The 17,701-nt window shown below is 41.3% G+C and overlaps 1 protein-coding gene across 9 annotated transcripts in view; it reads left to right on the top strand.

Annotated features, from left to right (window-relative positions):
* syngap1b (synaptic Ras GTPase activating protein 1b) overlaps positions 1-16,522 on the top strand; it is a 156,605-nt gene extending 140,083 nt beyond the window's left edge. For 7 of the 9 annotated variants that reach the window (XM_058646992.1, XM_058646989.1, XM_058646991.1 and 4 more), the window contains 3 exons: positions 707-779; positions 5,933-5,994; positions 13,771-16,522. In XM_058646992.1, the coding sequence (XP_058502975.1) occupies positions 707-779; positions 5,933-5,994; positions 13,771-13,888 (253 nt within the window). In that variant the 3' untranslated portion in view covers positions 13,889-16,522. Of the gene's footprint in view, positions 1-706; positions 780-5,932; positions 5,995-11,005; positions 11,135-13,130; positions 13,519-13,770 lie in introns of those variants that run through there. The other 2 variants (XM_058646988.1, XM_058646987.1) reach the window with 2 other exon arrangements.
* The last annotated feature ends 1,179 nt before the right edge of the window (positions 16,523-17,701 follow it).

Genomic DNA, 17,701 nt, shown 5'->3' with positions numbered 1-17,701 from the left:
TAAAACGCCTTATTTATTTATTGATTTATTTACACCACAATTATACTGCAGCACCGGCTGTGTAACTGCCAGATAACCCTCCTCCCGTGTTTCCCATATCTGGAGTGAAAAACCTTGGCAGTTGGAAAATCCCGATAGCGATCACGAGAACCTGCGGTGACGCTGGCCCGCGAACAGTACGGCGCGCGGCGCTGGCTCGTGTCTGCGCGGCCGAGTCTTTGAACAGCGTCAAAGTCAAAGGATTTCCCACCGCGGGGGGGCTCGCTCACGTCCACGCCGCGTAACGTGGGCAATAATTCCCTGGGGAGGGACTGGGATCACTTTCTGAAGCGTTCACTTCAAGTAAGCGAGGATAATTGCTCAGAGTTGAGACGTAATCGCTCTTTGAAAGCACCTTCAAAATGGAGGCAAAGGTTTTTTAATGAATTCGAAGGGGTGGGGGGGGGGAATGTGTGTGTGTGTGTGGGGGGGGGGAGAAAAGATAAAAAGCTAAGCCAGTGAAAAATGACAGTAGCAGCTGCGCAGATTAGGATTTGAGATGCAGGTAAAGAGCATCTCATCAGCTGTTGAGCCAGATGTTGCAGATGCATCTGCTCAACTTCTTGTCAAGTATCATCTTGAATTCATTATACTCCCTTTCTTTCCCCCCCAATCCCTCCCTCCCTCCCTCCCCCCCTCCCTCTCTCTTTCTCTCTCTGCTTCCAAGACTCATGGCTGTGGAGGATGAGTTAAGGGGAGGACCCGTGATTGAGCCAAAAACCAGGATTTTCCCCGATCAGGTCTGTGAGACTCTTTCTTCTCTCGTCGAGTCCGTACAGATGCCTGTGCTATCTCTCCCTCCCCCCCTCTGCCTCCCCCACCCCCATTTCCCCCCCCCTTCCCTGCTACTGTTATGATTTTGTCTGCTGTGTGTATGTGGTCCCTCTGGTTGTCCTGCCCGGTCCCTGACCCGTCCCCCGTGTTTGGGTTTGACTCCAAGCGAGAAGAACGAGCGTGTCGTGAGTTCAGATCTCGTACATCTGTTGTGGAACCAGATTTACAAGACTCAGGTTATTGAACAGCTGAGGCCCAACTCTTCCTTTAGTCTTCTTCTTCTTCTTCTCCTTCTTCTTCTTCTTCAACAGTTCAACAGTTGAAGGTGCCCTATGGCTTTTCCAACCACTGGGTTAGCGTTAGCAAGTCCATAAAGTAAAACGGCTTCAATAGTTGTGTTTCCATTACAGCTTTCTCTTAATAAAAGCAACAACTACTACATGCAGGTGTTTCTATTTGCATATGAGCCGTAATTTTCGTAAAAATCTAGTTTGGGGAGGACGGAAGATAAACTTCTGAAAAACCGCCTCACGGGAGCGTAAGAACGTTTCAGCGATATTTAGGTAGTTAAATCAGAAGTTTTTTTTTGCGATATTTAGCTTTTTTCGCATGGGGAATGGAAACACGACTAGTATTTCTCGTACGAAATGAATGGAGAGCCCATGAAAGTCTGTTGTCATGGTGACGAAAAGACTGATAAAAAGATTGACGTTCTGCTCGCGTCACGACCGTTTTGACGCTTTAAACACTTCCAAACTCAAACAATCCTCTTGATTCTTTTGATTCTTTTGCTGATAATCATCACTGACATTGGTGGAAGCGCTCAGTACACGTTTAAAGCAAAAGTGCTGTTATCGTTCAGTTTTGAATCTGTGGGTAATCAGATTAAAGAACTCAGTCCCACAAACATTTTGCCTCGTTATAGGAAATGATAGCAAAGTACATTAAAGTGACGTAAACACTGACCTTGTCAGGACCAGTAGTCCTCGTGGAGACCAAAACCTGGTCCTAGGAACCGGTGAGTTGGGAGTTAATATGGATTTCGTCCATGAAATAAATCTATAATTACATCCCCACCATGTTTTTGATCAACTAAACAGGAAGTAGGGTTGCCGTAGTTACACTGTGGAACCACAGGCTTATTGAAATCTGAATAATATACATTAAAACTACAGGATTTCTCCTCCTTTAATGGTCTTTTTCCTTTTTTTGCCGTTCCTCGCCTTCAAAACTCTAATTTCACATCACACTGTTGCCCCCACTTCAAATATAGCGTCTGACGTTTGGTCTCCCCCGTGAATTCTCCCTCTGCTTAATTACACGGAATACGAGAGACAAACCATGGTCCGCGGTGGATGTATTTCCAGTCACGTCGTCACAAAGCAGCGGTGAGCAGGAAGAGATAATGAAACCTGCAGAGAGGGGGAAGAGCTGCCGCGAGCTGGGAGCATCACGCTGATAATAATCATTACAACTTACAGCGTGACAATGATATGTTCTGAGAGAACGAGGGTCGTACGTTTGGAAAAAAAGTGTCATATTGTAATTAATGATAAGTAATAATATCAACACATGACCGATGCTGAAAAGCATGTGTTTTTAAAATGGAGCCTGGGATCTGAGGCTGCGAGTAATTATTGTTTTTATTATAACTGATGATGTCAGCCGTGTGTGACGGCTATATCCTGCTCAGTGCTGCAGCCTTTGATTTTACATGACAGTGCCTCATGGCAACACTTTTTTCACATATCTATATATAGATATATAGATATATCTATATATACACATACATATGCACACGTCTGAATGTATATATTCAGACTTTCATTATATATATATATTCTTAAATTAATTAATTAATCCTGAATGGCATGTCATAATATATACATATAATAAAATAGATTCTGATGTGTGTATATATATATATACATATATATATGAATATATATATGTATATATATATACATATGTATATATGTATGTATATATATATATATACATATGTATATACATGTACCAACTCACGTGGTGTTAGTTAAGCTATAAAACAGAATTGCCTGTCAGTGTATTTGATTCGTTTGCCGTGCTCTGTTTTGGACAAAGTCACCGATATTAACCCAGTGGTGGCGCTAGAGTGAAGGAGTCGGTGTGAACAGGAAAGTTCTATCACAGTCTGTCCTGTACTTGTTGGGATGTTTCAGGCTGGAGTGCCTTCCTGGTACGATTGTCAACTTGGTGGATAAGATAAGATAAGATAAGATAAGTTAAGTTAAGATAAGTTAAGATAAGATAAGATAAGATAAGATAAGATAAGATAATAGTAGGGTTGCCAACTTCCACCAACCATTGCGTCCATTTTCTGTTGGATAAGGGCTTAGATGTTTCATAAGGGGTATTTTCATGTCATTTTACTTACTTTTGATGATCTATATGAAATGACTCATATTTTTTGTAATATTTGGTACTTTCTTTCTTGTAACTGTATATCTCTTAATCTGGCATGGAGCAACGGTGTGACCACACCATTTCCTTTCAGGATTAACAAAGTTTTCTGATTCTGGTTGTGATTGTACAGTAATGAGTGACAGGTGGATGGAGTGGGCCTGGATTTTATTTTCCCTTGCCCTTAGCGGACTCAGCTGTTCTTTTTCTGTCTTGGTCTTGCACTGACTTGATTTAAAAAATAAGGAAAAAACGTGCGGTCTGTATTTGTTCGATACGGAACACGGAAAACAAATCCTTATTTTACGGAACAGTTGGCAACCCTAGATATAACAAGTCCACGGTAAACAGGTAACTGGCTGCTGGCAACTACTACTTATCTACTATAAGATAAGATAAGATAAGATAAGATAAGATAAGATAAGCTATGTTTGTGTTGCTGTCATAAACATATGGAGTTGAATCTAAAAGCCTTCTTTCAGTGAGAGTCTTTCTGTGGGTCTCCTCTGTCGGGAGTTTGCTTTGCGTTGTGGTTTCAGGCTGTTGCTTCATCATCACCGTGGCATCTAAGATGAGCTGACAGATGAGTGCAGTGAGTGTGGTGACACTCACTGTGAGTGTGTGTGTGTGTGTGTGAGGCTGCTGCACGCACACACTCACTGTGAGTGTGTGTGCGTGTGAGGCTGCTGCACGCACACACTCACTCTCTGTGTGTGTGTGTGTGTGAGGCTGCTGCACACACACTCACTGTGAGTGTGTGTGTTTGTGAGGCTGCTGCACACACAGCAGCTGAGAGCGGGGGAAATGAACTTCCAGAACAGCTCTCACACACCTGATTAGCCTCCCTGTAGCAGTCCTCCATCTTACATATAGCTGATAATCATCAAGATATGTTGACGTATGTAATAGAATGGAACATTTTTACTGTTGCACAGGCTTTTCTGCCTGGAAACTGAACTTTTAGTAAATCTCTCTCTCTCTCTCTCTCTGCACCAAAGTCCATAGAGAAAATCAGCGATTTTCCATCACAGCACATAGGAGTTGTCGATCCTCTGCTGACTCCGTCACTAAGTCCCAGTCTGTTATCTTGTGACTTGTGTGTTTGGAATTCCTTTGTTGAGTTCTACTTAACAAAGTTACCAGATGAGGCAGCAGTAGACCTGCAGCTCCTGTGTCCCCATGTGTTAAAAACCTAGATTTTCTCAATGGAATTTAGTGCAGGAGACTGATATTGTGGATGTTATTAGGTGAGCAATAATAATAATAATAATAATTATAATAAGTTTTATTTTTCACATTTTATTTATTTTTTTTATTTAGCATCCGTGTAGAGATTTTTTTATGTTTTATTTTTTGCATTAACTGCTGAATCTGCTCAACCTTTATAGGATTTTCTAAATAAAAATGTGCGCCTGTCGTCAGGTGAAGGAGCAGAAAAGGCTTCTTGAGCGCGTAGATGCATTAAAGGTGACATAGACCGGAAGCTCCAATTAACGCTGCGTTTGTGTGTGTATCTGCGTCATTACCTCGTTTATGAAACCCTAAAGTTTCAGAACAAACAGTTCAGCCACTGCTGAGAAAATAGTGTTGTATTGTTTTCCTGGGCTCTGCGAAGCGGATCGACACTTCCTTAATTTGATGTCGTCATCAGAAATCCTCACCACCATAGCGCCTCCCGGTGCGGGCACTAGTCCGGGCACATCCGGTTGCGTACATTCAACCGCAGAAGAAGAAGAAGAACTAGTCTCGTTGTAGCTGCTGAGATGCAGAGCATCCACCGTGCCAGAGGGGGAGCTGTGTATCTGAGCGCTGGCCTATCTATTACGTCACTTCCAGGTACCTGGCCAATCACAGGACAGTAGGAAAGCTCTCGTTGGCTGGCCAATCACAGCAACTGTTTGGTCTGAAACAGCGCGGCTGACGAGAGCGTCAGTGAGGAGATATTTTGATCGGCTCGTTTGCAGCGATTAGGAGGATTTTAATCATGAAAACAAGTTAATATATGTAAGTAGACCTCCATAACTAACATATATGTGTGATACAAGCATTCTATGTCGCCTTTAATCATGTCAATATTTCCTTTACGTGAGGTTTAAATATGTGCTTCAATCTAAACAAAATCACCGCGGCTTCTCGAAAAGGTGGGTAATCTTTGACAGTGGCGATATTTCCACGTCGTTTTTACACACAGACCCTTGAGTGTAATTATGACTCTGCGTTCGCCCGAGAGTGTGTTTGTATTTCTATCTGTCGACGCAGTCGATGATGAACGCACGCTTGATATACGCACGTCTTCCTCTGAAGCAGGAGACGTGTGAGACTGGAGGATTAATGAATTAATCAGCCGCTCTCAGATGCAGATGTCGTCTGGAGTGCACGATTTAATGCCTTTTACTTTCATGTCCCATAAGCATGGTTTGGGTTAATGATACTCAGCATGGCCGGGGCTGCCTCAGTGCTTTCAGCCGTTTTTTTCCATCATGTTTTGTGCGTGTGGTTTCCATTCCCGAACAGTAAATGTGCATTTTTGGTGTATATTTAGTGCTTTGTGTTTGTACTGTTGTGCGGTGGCTTTTGCTTTCTCCCCTCAACCCTCCACGCCTGTCTGAATCCTCCCTCCTCCTTTCCTCTCCTCTCCTCGCCTCCTATGTTGATGAGATACGGTGATTTCTCTTAGGGGAGGCGTCAGTCCATCCTAGTGCAGCCCCGTCTTGCGCCTGTCCCACCCCGAGTGTCCAGGTAATAAACAAGCCGGCAAAACTCTCTCACTCTCCATCCATAACCTGCTGCCTCTTTTCCACTTTCTTCTACTTCTTCTCTGTGTGCATCCCTGTCCATCTGCTGCACCGTGTGAACCCACTGCAAGCAAACACACTGACACACTCACTTTACTTTACATTAATCTTTCAGAGACGAGTCACTCTGTCACAGAAGGTTTGCGTCAGTTCCCACAGGAGCAAAATGTGTCTTTGTTAAAGCAGTCGCAGCTAAATGTCTCAATGTCCAAACTATGGTGGCCCTAAATCAGGACAGTGGACTGGTGAAGTAGTATATAAGCACTAATAGGCGATTTAGTATAGTGCTGCTGCAAGTATGTACTTGCAAAACTTAACTGCAGCTCAACTTTTGTGGTTTCTCTGGGATCTGGGATCTGGGATTCATGGCTTTCACAAGTACGCACAAGTCACCACCAGACCCATGCTTGATAAAATGGGCGGAGCAAGAACTCAAATTAAAATCAAATTAAGCGTAGGGCCCCATCAAGGCTTGAGCCGGGCTCTGTTTGGTGGTTTCACTGTATAGGGTTAGCAGCTAGCTGGCTACCAGCAGCTAACAGTTGTTAGCATTTTGTTAGCATTTTGAGCTATTTCTGAGTTTTCCCGCCATCCATGAGCTTTGAAATATTCATTTCTTTCAGTTTACAGAGCAAAAGAATCTGCGTACAGTAGTAACTCGAATCCAAGTCGCATTATCTGAGACATTATCTGACTTTAAGAAATTCAATTTAGTGCTATTTTTTAGTTGGACGAGAGCATTTAAATGTGTATTAAAAGTCCAGTTGTAGCCGGACAAATAGAATCATTTCATTTCTTCTAATGTCGTGTAAATGTAACAAAGGAATTTTAGTTAAAACACCCTTAAACTTTTTTTTCCTTAAAAAGGTGAATCAAAGTTCAGTTTGATTCACTTAGACTCAACAATTAACTGTAAACTGTGACAGATCTCAAATACAGGGGTTTATTTGAATTATTTGAGTGTAATTCGATTGTTTGGTTGTTTTGTTTTTTTTTTACTTATTTGTTGTAAAACAACAAAATTAAACGCCTTGTTTGGCAGAAAAGTACATTAGCACAACGGTGGCTTTAAAAACTCTTTTTGAGACTCTGTCACAGCTCAAATGCAGAGAATTCTAAGTGGATATTATCAGAATAATAATGATAATCGGATACAACTTAATCAGTTAATGAAGAATCCCAAAAATCTGACAGAAAATCATTCATTGATGTGAAGTGACTTCTCTGTTATTGTAGATTTTATTCTTTTTTTCTACACACATTCACGTACATCACGTTCACCCACCCCCTCCCCCTCAGAAAAACCACAGGAATGATGGGAAATCTCCGTATCTGACCCGATCCTTCCCCCATAGAACACTGATTAATGTGCACATGTTTTTTTTTTGTTGGTTGTTGTCGTTGTCGTTGTTGTATGTATGTGTGTGTGTGTGTTTGTTCCATGTTAGTATGTGAGTCCGTGTTGGTTATTTAAATGTTGTGTTTGTATTTGACACCTGGGCTCATCACGTGGATGAAGGACATATATATGTTGCTTTATTTTCCCTCTTTTTTGTTTTTTCCGCGTCTCTACCTGGCAAGTTTGTCCGTATCGTTAAGTCTTTTTTCAGTTGTTTTTTTTTCATTTCTTATTTTACATTCTCAAATATATAAAACTTACACACGCAGCAGGTTTTTTATTGCAAACGTGGAGACGAGACAGATTTCCGTTTGCCGTTTTAAGTGTGAGAGCAGATTGGAGATTGGAGGAGAAAGGGTAAGAACCCGGGCATCGTCTTTACCACGACGTTACATTTTCAACACTCCACCGACGCCAAAAGCAACAAACACACGCTCAGAATCATACGCTGTTAATTGAATGCACCGTGAAATCAAAACACAACAGCCTGCAGAGAGTGAAGCGAGTTTGGTAAGTTTTATTTGTTTTAAAAACCAAAAAAACAACAACAAACAAACAAACAAAAAAGGATGTCAGTAAACATTTTTGCCATGTGTTTGTTCAGCTGCTTGACTTTGTTTTACGACTTTAATAGACATGTGTATTGGTCTACACATGGATATTAAAGCAACACTGTTGACTGTGTTTGAGAGAAATAAAGTGTCAAATGGAGTCATGTTACTGGCATCCTGGAAGTGTCTGTACCGTAGCACCAGTTAGCAGCTGGAGATGTTCTCTATTCATTTTGGTTCTGATTGAGAAGAGAAAAGGCTAATTCACGTCATGCTGGGGGTAACTTTGATTTCTTTTCTTTTTCCCTTCCTTATTATTTTATTTTTATCCCTTTAAGTGGAGTGGAAACAGCCTCCCCACTCACAGTGGGCACACCCATCAGAAACACTACATCCACTGATAATGTTGGTTCATTTTATTTCTTTTGTTTTTTATTTCTTTTTTTCTGCTCCTGGGTGCAAACGACTGTATCTCTCCTCCTTCCTGTCTTTTTCCTCCCTCCTTTTTCCGCCATTTCCATTCACGTTACAGTGTCTCATACGTCACGCCGTGTTTGTGAGCGCTGCCGTGGGTATTTTTAATGGCATTAAAAGTGTGTGATAGAGAACAAATAGAGAGTTAATAACCCTCACATATTTCTCATATTGTCTCAAATTTAAAAAGTCTCTTTAATTGTGTCTAGACTCCTCACAGCAAATGTTCCAGGCCTGATAAATCAAGAGCAATTATTTCAAGAGGTTTTGTTCCACCCCCCAGGTCTGATGGTACATCTGTGGATCAGCTCTGCGTTATTATGAATAGAGCTCTCGTAGTTGTCTCTTACTCACAATAACCCCATTGTTTTCTCTTCCCACTGCTCCCACACAGACGTCAGTGAAGCAGACTGGGAGTGAAGGCTCTCAAAAAAAAAGACCTTGATAACAACAGTAATAATAATAATAAATAATAATGATAATAATAACAATAATGATAATGAAGCTCGTCTTTGCTTTGCTATCACTGTGCCAGTGCACTGTAGGTAAGAAGATACGGCAGAAATCCAAACTTTGACTCAATCACAAATCAAACGCTGGGGTTTGAATGTTGTCTTTTTTTACGTTTTCTGCAAACCATGCGCAGATTATGTTTTCAACCAAAATGACGTTACATGTTTACAGATGATGATGATGATGATCAGGGTCCAACTAATGCCTCAGCACGGCACAGTTTAGGTTTAGTTTTCCACCGCAAAAATAGTACGTACTTAACGTACTTAACTAAATACACCAGACTCCTCTGTTAAATATTGAGATTTCCCTGGTGATTGTTGGAGAATAACAAACATTTTAATGATAGTTAAGTCTTTTTAACTGATCTACAGTTCAACATTGATTCTTGTGTCGTACGTCTCTTCCTGTGACGGCACTCTGACCAATCAGTGGTCGGCAGTCTGATGACGTCATGCATAATTTCACCTCAGCTTGCTAAAAAAGTACCAGATACTATCGCTAGTGGAAACGCAAAATAACCGCACCGTGCCAAGGCGAGCACACGCCATTACTCTGACCTTAACTATAATTACTACTGGCCTAATCCTAATCCTATGGAAGCCAGTTTCCGCCAAAAAATAGCTATAAAAAGACTTTTTATCTCATAATTTAAACTTTTTATCTCATAATTTAAACTTTTTATCTCATAATTTAAACTTTTTATCTCATAATTATGACTTTTTATCTCATAATTTCGACTTTTTATTTCTTGCGGGAACAAGCTTCCATATAATCCTGACCTCAAACTTAAAACATGTCCTCACCTTTAAAATGTAGTAATTTTTAATTACTAGAGAGTCCCTATGCAGAGTTAATTATGCATTCATACATTTAAATGCATCATTTATACATATATATACATATATACATATATATATAATTAATAATTTCATCTTTTTTTTAAAAAATATATGAAAAGTGATTTGATTTCAACTCCATGGTTCTCAAACTGTGGTACGTGTACCACCAATGGTACAGAAGCTTACTGTGGTGGAAAATCAGAATTAGAATATTTGATATTTGCAGAAAACATAAAGATGTCAAAGTTTCCTGGTTTGCAGAAAACCCAGAATCTCTTCAGCGTTGAGTTTTGACTCTTTTCGTTGGTGAATTTGACCAAAGTTTGGATTGAAGATGCTCCTTTAACTTGCATTTTAAATTTGGCTTTGAGCTTCTTTCCTTTTCTTTTCTTTCTTGTATTTTTTGCATGTTTCTTAGTCACACGCTAATGCAACGTCATGTGTTGTTACGATGTTATTCAAGCCATAGATGTAGAGTTCCTCTTTAAGATATTTGAAGCACATATTTCTCTGCAGTTTGACATACACACTGTCACCCGACACACACACACACTCACACACACACACTCTTTGCTTCTCATCCCAAAAGGATCAGGACCGTTTGACCTGAAGAGTTTTAATTCCTCCTTCATCCCTTCTTTCCTTGTGTCTTCTTTCCTGTGCTGCCATTTTTATCTGTGTACGTCACACATCGACTCTGTAACTCATTTGGCTCTCTCTCTCTCTCTCTCTCTCTCTCTCTCTGTCTTCTCCTCCTTTCCGTGTGGTTCTTCCGATCCCTCCTCGCTTGTCTTTTATTCCCTGATTCCTTCTTACTTTGCCTCTGTCATTGCTTCCACATGTTCTCATCCCTACTGGTCTTTTTCTATAATTATCAATGTTGCCACTCGTCAACTTCAATTCAATCATTTTTTTTTTTTTGGTATCGCCCTCCTCGTGTCCTCGTCTCCTCGTCTCCTCCTCCTCATGGTTATCTCACTCGTCTTCCTCCCACGCTCTCACACCTCCTCAACATGTGATTCTTTTTGTCACGTTATCTGCCTTGATTGGACGTCTCCTTTGAAAACTCCTCCCACTCCTCCCATCGCTCATTGAATGGCCTCTCTTCTACGACCATCTCTCCCCCCCTGCTCCTACTCCTCTTTTCCCTCCCCCCCTCTCTCTCTATCTCGCTAGGAGGACCAGCTTTCCTCCCTGGGTTCAGCAGACCCCGGTGTGAAAACTGAAGGTGGAGAGGGAGGTGGAGGAGCAGGACGAGCGCTAACCGACGATGAAGGCCTCAGAGTCTCTCCCTCAGGTGTTTCCTCTGACAGCTTGCCCCACAGTGGAGTCCTCCCTCAAACCGTAGACCCTCCCTCTCTGCCCACTCCCCGTCAACGCCCTACTAGTCAGAATGGAGAGCTCCGTGGCAACCGAACGCCCTCCCCCGTGACAACGTCCGCCGCGGCAACAGCGACCACGGAAGAAGGGGGAGTAGGTCAAACACAACGCTGAGCCAAATCAGAGAGAGACGGCGCCGAATAAATAAAAAAAGAAGCTGGCTGGGGGGGGGGGGAGAGGAAAAAACGCAGTCCCCGCCTTTTTACGATTGAAAAAGAATTGATTTTCTTATTCCCTGGGCAAGAGAGAGAAGAAAAGAGTGCAGGGGTGGACGCGTAGTGACCACACAGCTACTGTACACTGGAAAAAAACACATAACGCAACACAACACAACACAAAGGGCTCTTAAATGGACACTTGACGCTCGTATCAGTCTTGCTGGACAAGATAATGATACCTTATCACTTACTGTTTGAATCAGACGAACAAAGCAATTGACAGACACGCCACTATCTCCTCCGTGCACTCATTGTCCCCGAGGGACAAGCGCTATAGAATGTCTCACACCCCTCGTCCCCCAAAGACTTCGTAGTAGCCATCAGCAGAGACGCGCCGCGTACGCTGCGGCTCACCGAGCAGCTCTTGACTCCCATGGATGTACTCGTAGGTGCATTTAAACATACCTGAACACGCCAGGCTGCAGATGTGCGTAGGGTCCAGATGTGGGCGCTGTAGTCTGGCTTCCTCATTAGTGCCTTTGAGTGTTTTAACAACAGGGTTCTCCCACCGTAGAGGTCCGTCCGTCCGTCCGTCCGCGTCGGCTTTGCTCGCAAGAGAAACGATGTGTGTGTGTGTGTGGGGCTGAAAAGCAGGGGTTCAAAGGTCGAGCATCGTACAGGTTTCAGCGCTGCAACATTCTCTTATCTTTCAATATAAGGGTGGGTTTTCTTTTTTGTGTTTTTTGTTTTTTGGTGGGAGGGCGGGGCGGGGAGGGGAGGGGGCGGGACTGAGCTCGTGCAATTTTTCTCTTCTCAATCTCAGAACCAATATGTGACAAAACTGGTGCTAAACAGAAACAAATGGTGCCATTTTTTTTCCAAGTCCAATGTCTGTGTCTGCCATAGCACTGCCTCTGTCATGACTCACTCGCTGTCTTTTCTCTCTGTCTGTCTCCTTCTGCTGCGATGTGTCTTTGACAGGGTTTTTGTGTTGTATATGTCTCTCTCTCTGTCTCTCTCTCTGTCTGTCTCTCTCTCTGTCTCGCTGTGTTTTCTGTGCATCATGTTGTGCTCTTGTGTCTTAACGGGAGAGTTTCCATGTCTGTGTTTTTACAAAGAAACCTCCTCCAATCTCTGGTTTTTACTTACAGTAAATGAACGTTTGAAGCATCAGCGACTAAACATTTTACACAGGGTTTTATCAGATTTGTGAAGACACAGGGAATAAATTGAGTTGTTGTTTTTTTTTGTCGGTCCAAATATGGAAGAGAAGTGGTGCCAAAAACTAAAGTTGTATATTAGTAATTTCCCTTATGTTTCAGTATTTGGTCTAAACTTTGCCAGGATCTTTTTTTTAATTATTATTTTCTTTCATTTCCAGCTCAGCTGCAACTTTTTCCACCATTAATTTTGCGAAGCTTTGCCATTAAGTGCCTGGGATATAGTATATTAAGCATCCTTTGGCCAGTAGACTCACTAGCTATCAACCAAATGCACCTTAAAAAGCCTTGCTAACACATATAAGTTATACCCCCTGATGATAAATTGGAAATTTGACACATTTGTGTAGTTTTAAGTCGTATTTTATTCCTTTTTGTACGCTCTCACGTGTCAAATGCCGCAAACACGCGTGTGTTCCATAGTCGTTCTTCTTCATTCTGTGTATGAACTGTGTCTGTTGTTGTTGTTGTTGTTGTTGTTGTTGTTGTTGTTGTAAGGTTTGTCTGGTTGTCAATCTGTCTTTCTTTTTCTTGTCCCTGTAGCCTCACACTCTGGTGTCGCTCTGCAACAACTCTGCTTCTTTAAATGTGAAGGTTGAACCAAGAAGAACCCACGCGACTGTCGGGCCATTTTTCTCTTTAGAGAGAGAACAAATGACTTACGTTTGCTGAGAAAAAGCCAAACAGTCCAGAGCTAGCAGATCAGATCAGATCAGATCAGATTAGATTAGATTAGATTAGATTAGATTAGACTCTCATTTACAGTCGATGTTCTTAAACATGTTTTAATCAGTCTTGCGCAGTAAAAAGAAAAGAAAAGGAAAAAAAAAAAGATTGTCTTCTCTTAAGACAGCATGTAGGGCTATACTTTCTTTTTCTTATGGGTGGATTTAAAGCGAGATATAACTTTGAACATCTTTCCAGAGACGTGAGCGAGAAAAATTAACATTGCTGTGAAAATACCTCAGTGACTCAGGTAAACAAGCAGTTGCCTCAGAGCTGAACACAACAACTATAGAGAGGAGATGAGTCCAGTTTTTCTTTTTTCTTTTTTGGAAAGACTGCCACCGTGCAGATACTGGGTCAAATAGCGACATGCCTCAATAGCACCTGATCAAGCACCCTCCTCCGTTTTCTTCTCTCTCTCTGTTTCCCCCTGTTTCTTCTCCCCCTCCCTCTATAGCCACTCTCAAAGCTTCATGGAGGACAATGTGGAACCTAATTGGCTGATGCACCATCGGCAGTCCACAGGGTGGCACGGCCAAGTGTCCCGAGCCCTCTCTCGTGACGCGATTGGCTGACAAAGGGAGAACTTGGGCCATTGGTCCCATTCTCTTTGCTCAAAGGATGGTGCAGAGCCCCAGCGGACCATGTAAGGAAATGCTGGGAAGTTGTGGGTGTTTTTTTCCCCCCTCTCCTCCTCCTCTTTACACCTGCGCCCACTCTCTCTGATTTGATAGAAGGATTTTTTTTTTTTTTTTTTTTTTAAAGTGGTGTTTGACGCCCTGTGATTGGATCTGCGTTTTACTTTTCTTTTTTTTTTTTCTCTTTTTTTAAAAAGGCAGGCCGGACATTAATGTGATGCATTTGGTGGCCTGCCGCGCATGCAAAGAACAGCTATGCAGTCTGTGATCAATCAGCAGAACGAGGCCAATGTGGGGGGGGGATCTTTGTGACACACGAAATGAGAGGAGAGGGGAGGCAGATGCATTCTGGGACGTAAGGTGTATTTCAAAGGTGCTCTTGAAACACAACAAAATTTATTTTAAAAGCATTTATTTCCCTCTCGTTCCTCCGTAGTCTCTTCAAATTACAATTAATCTATTCACTCTTTACCGTTGGATTCATTATTTAACCACGTTCTCTCTCTTTTCTCTTGATTCCACATAGTTTTAGCTCTCTCTCTCTCTCTCTCTCTCTCTCTCTCTCTCTCTCTCGGACTCTTCATTTTTAAAGGAAACTAAAAATATGCACAGTCTAATACAACAAGTGAATCTGCTTCAATGAAGACTTTGAAAAAACTGGACAGAATGTTATGATTTATATTTCTATGATACTGCTTATTCTTACAATAGTCTCTCTCTATATATATCTATCTATAGATATATGGATATATATATATATATATATATATAATTATATAAAAACCTCTTCATCAGAAATCTTCCGGAGCAGATATTTATGTCTCGGTCATAGATAGACGCCTCTATCTGATGGAAAGTTGATAAAAAAATAATCCATTTTATATCAACCGACTTTTTCTTACTAAGACAATCTTGTGTGGGAGAGAATCGTTGCCCTTGAGGACAAAAAAAGGAAAAACCAGGGACAAACTTGTGTTTTACCTACTCCCCCTATTATGCACAGCTCGCAAAAACACCCGCTGCGACGTGTGCCCTCCTTCCTCTTGGTCGTGATCGTTGAAAAAAGAGAAAAACGACGTAAAAGAACCATGTTTTGCTTCCCGAAAAACAAACAAACCAATCGCCATGGAGCTCTCCATTTAACGGACGATGTGAAAGCTGTTTGCCGCCGACGACGACGACGACTTTTCTTACAGGTATTTTGTGTCTTTCGCGGAGTTTTTCCGTGGACGAACTCTTGGTTTCGGCGCGCGGGCCGACGTTTTCAGTCCATCGAGTCCCCGCCAAGCCGACGGACTCCACTGACACCGATCTGCGTTGGATTAATAAAAAAAAAAACCCAGCTGCCAATCCCATGAGACGACTCAAACCGAGGACAGAGAGAGAGACACGTTAGAGATTCCTGCTTAAAAGGAGTGAATGTGTTTGTACATACGTGTGTGCGTATATCGGCTCAACCTTTTTTTCCGTGTATATAGCGGGTAAATGTGTATATATAGTGTGTCTACGTGTATATACAGTTTGTTTGTATATGCAGAGTGTACAGTTATTTTTTCCCCTCTAATGTTTCTCTCTCTTTCTATGAATAGGGTCTTCTCAAGTTTTACCAATACTGAGGCATGGAAGGGGTTTTTCAAAACAAAACACAACACTTTTCTGTGCAAAAACTCCGAGATATCAGCGAGGTCTGTCACGTACGGCGCGACTCATGTAATCCTAACAAGCTTGCACTCATTTTCTGATCAACTCAAGAGCTTTTCTATCAGTAGATTTGGGTGACCAAGCAATGTTTGTACATATTTAGACTTAAGACAATTGTTTGTTTTTGGTTTTTCGGAAAAACCGTCAGTCCATCGGCTGTTTTTGAGTTCCCTGCTGCGTATCTGACTTTCTCACGTCTATGTTTTCAGCGGTTGTCCTTCAGAGTTATATATTTATTCTGACAACCCTTAATATTATATTTCTTGGAATTTTTTTGTTCCCCAAATTCTGCCTCTCATGGAGCCTTCTAGCCTGTTTTTTTTTTTTTTTTTCCGTCTCTGGAAAAACTGGCAAACTTCTTCCATGAAAGTCATGACGGAACATCGCTTGTTTTGTTTGTATAGGTCCTTCTTAAATCAGTGTGCCTCCCCACTTATACTCTTACTAACCTTAGATCCATAACTGCACTGGTCACTCATCTCCACCCCCCCTTGACAAGCCATAGCCCCCCCCCCAGAAAACCCCCTCTATTGTTGTTTTACCGGGACAGACATTTGGGGATTTTGTGTATATTAATGGAAGAGTGGTGTTGACGAGTGTATTGCAGTTGTATATGGATTTGTTCTGAATGTGGATATTCTGGTCATTGAATTATTATTGTAATAATGATCATAATTATTGCCACTTGATTTTTTTTTTGATGCGGTTGATGAAGATGCCATTGTTCCTTCTTTTCTTTCCTTCTTTTCCTTTTTTTCCCCCCATTTTCTTTTTGGAATACACCGGAATTTATATTTTCCGAATGAGTGAATCTGGAGATATAGAAAGACGTAAATAAATTATTAAATAAACAAATAATTAAATTCTTAACTTGGTGGTGAACGCCGTGTGTTCTGTTCCTGCGCCCGGCTCTTAAAGGGCCACCGTCTGTCTATTTTTGTTTAAACGGTTAGTGAGGTGAGCTGTTTACATATCACAGAGAATAGTCTTTGCTTCAACACAACTCCAAAAGGGCATTATAATCTGATTAACATTTGAATAGACAGTGTCTCCGTGTGACTACAGATCAGATTACTCCACATCTGATTCTTTTAGCTCGTTTCCGGCACGGCACGGTTAGTTTCCATTATAGTACCTGGTACATTCTTTAGTACCTGCTCTGGTGAGGTTCCAAGTGAGCTGAGGCGATACTATGCATGATGTCGCCAGATTGCCGGCCACTGATTGGTCAGAGTGCCGTCACAGGAAGAGACGACACAAGAATGCTAAACAAAGCTGAACTGTAGATTAGTTAAAAAGACTTAACAATCATAAAAATGTATTTAGCAACAGCACTGCTGATTCTAATGATCCAGTTATGTGTGCAGTGATGACTCCGCCCACATTGAGTAGGTACTATTTTGTAGTGGAAAACCAACCTAAACCGTGCTGAGGCGAGGCGAGCTGGGACCATCACCGCTCTCTACACTTTTAATACATACTTATTCTGAGCATGACGTCATCCAGGTTCAGGCAATTTGATGATTGATTGATTTACTGATTTACATGACAGTGTCTTTATCAGACTATTGTCTTAATCTAGCTGTCCATGTAAACACCGTCAACAAAAGTCAACTCATTATCCACCGCATTATCCAAAAAGTGAATGTAATCTTAACATAAAATGTTGATTGATCATGGGTCAAAGATGATAAACGACCATGACCCAATTCATGTTATTAACTGTGGCAAGAGAAAAAAAAAATCAGAACCCATGGGCCATGGTTAAAAAATAAAATAAAATAAAATAAAATAAAATAAAATAAAATAAAATAAAATAAAATAAAATAAAATAAAATAAAATAAAATAAAATAAAATAAAATAAAATAAATAATAAAAAAATAAACTGTGACAAGAAACATTTTCACAGCCATTTCTGTAACGACTGATATCATTTTTGAATCAGTAAACAAATCGTGTGTGACGTGTGTGTTTCATAAATGAACCTCAACGTCATTTAATGCATGGTATTTTAAAATATATGCAGGTGAATTTTAAGTGAAAGGCTG

This window comes from Solea solea, chromosome 13, assembly GCF_958295425.1.
Source record: "Solea solea chromosome 13, fSolSol10.1, whole genome shotgun sequence".
In the NCBI taxonomy this organism is placed as follows: domain Eukaryota; kingdom Metazoa; phylum Chordata; class Actinopteri; order Pleuronectiformes; family Soleidae; genus Solea; species Solea solea.
Note: the sequence above shows the minus strand (reverse complement) of the source record. Positions and strands in the feature narration are given on the sequence as shown.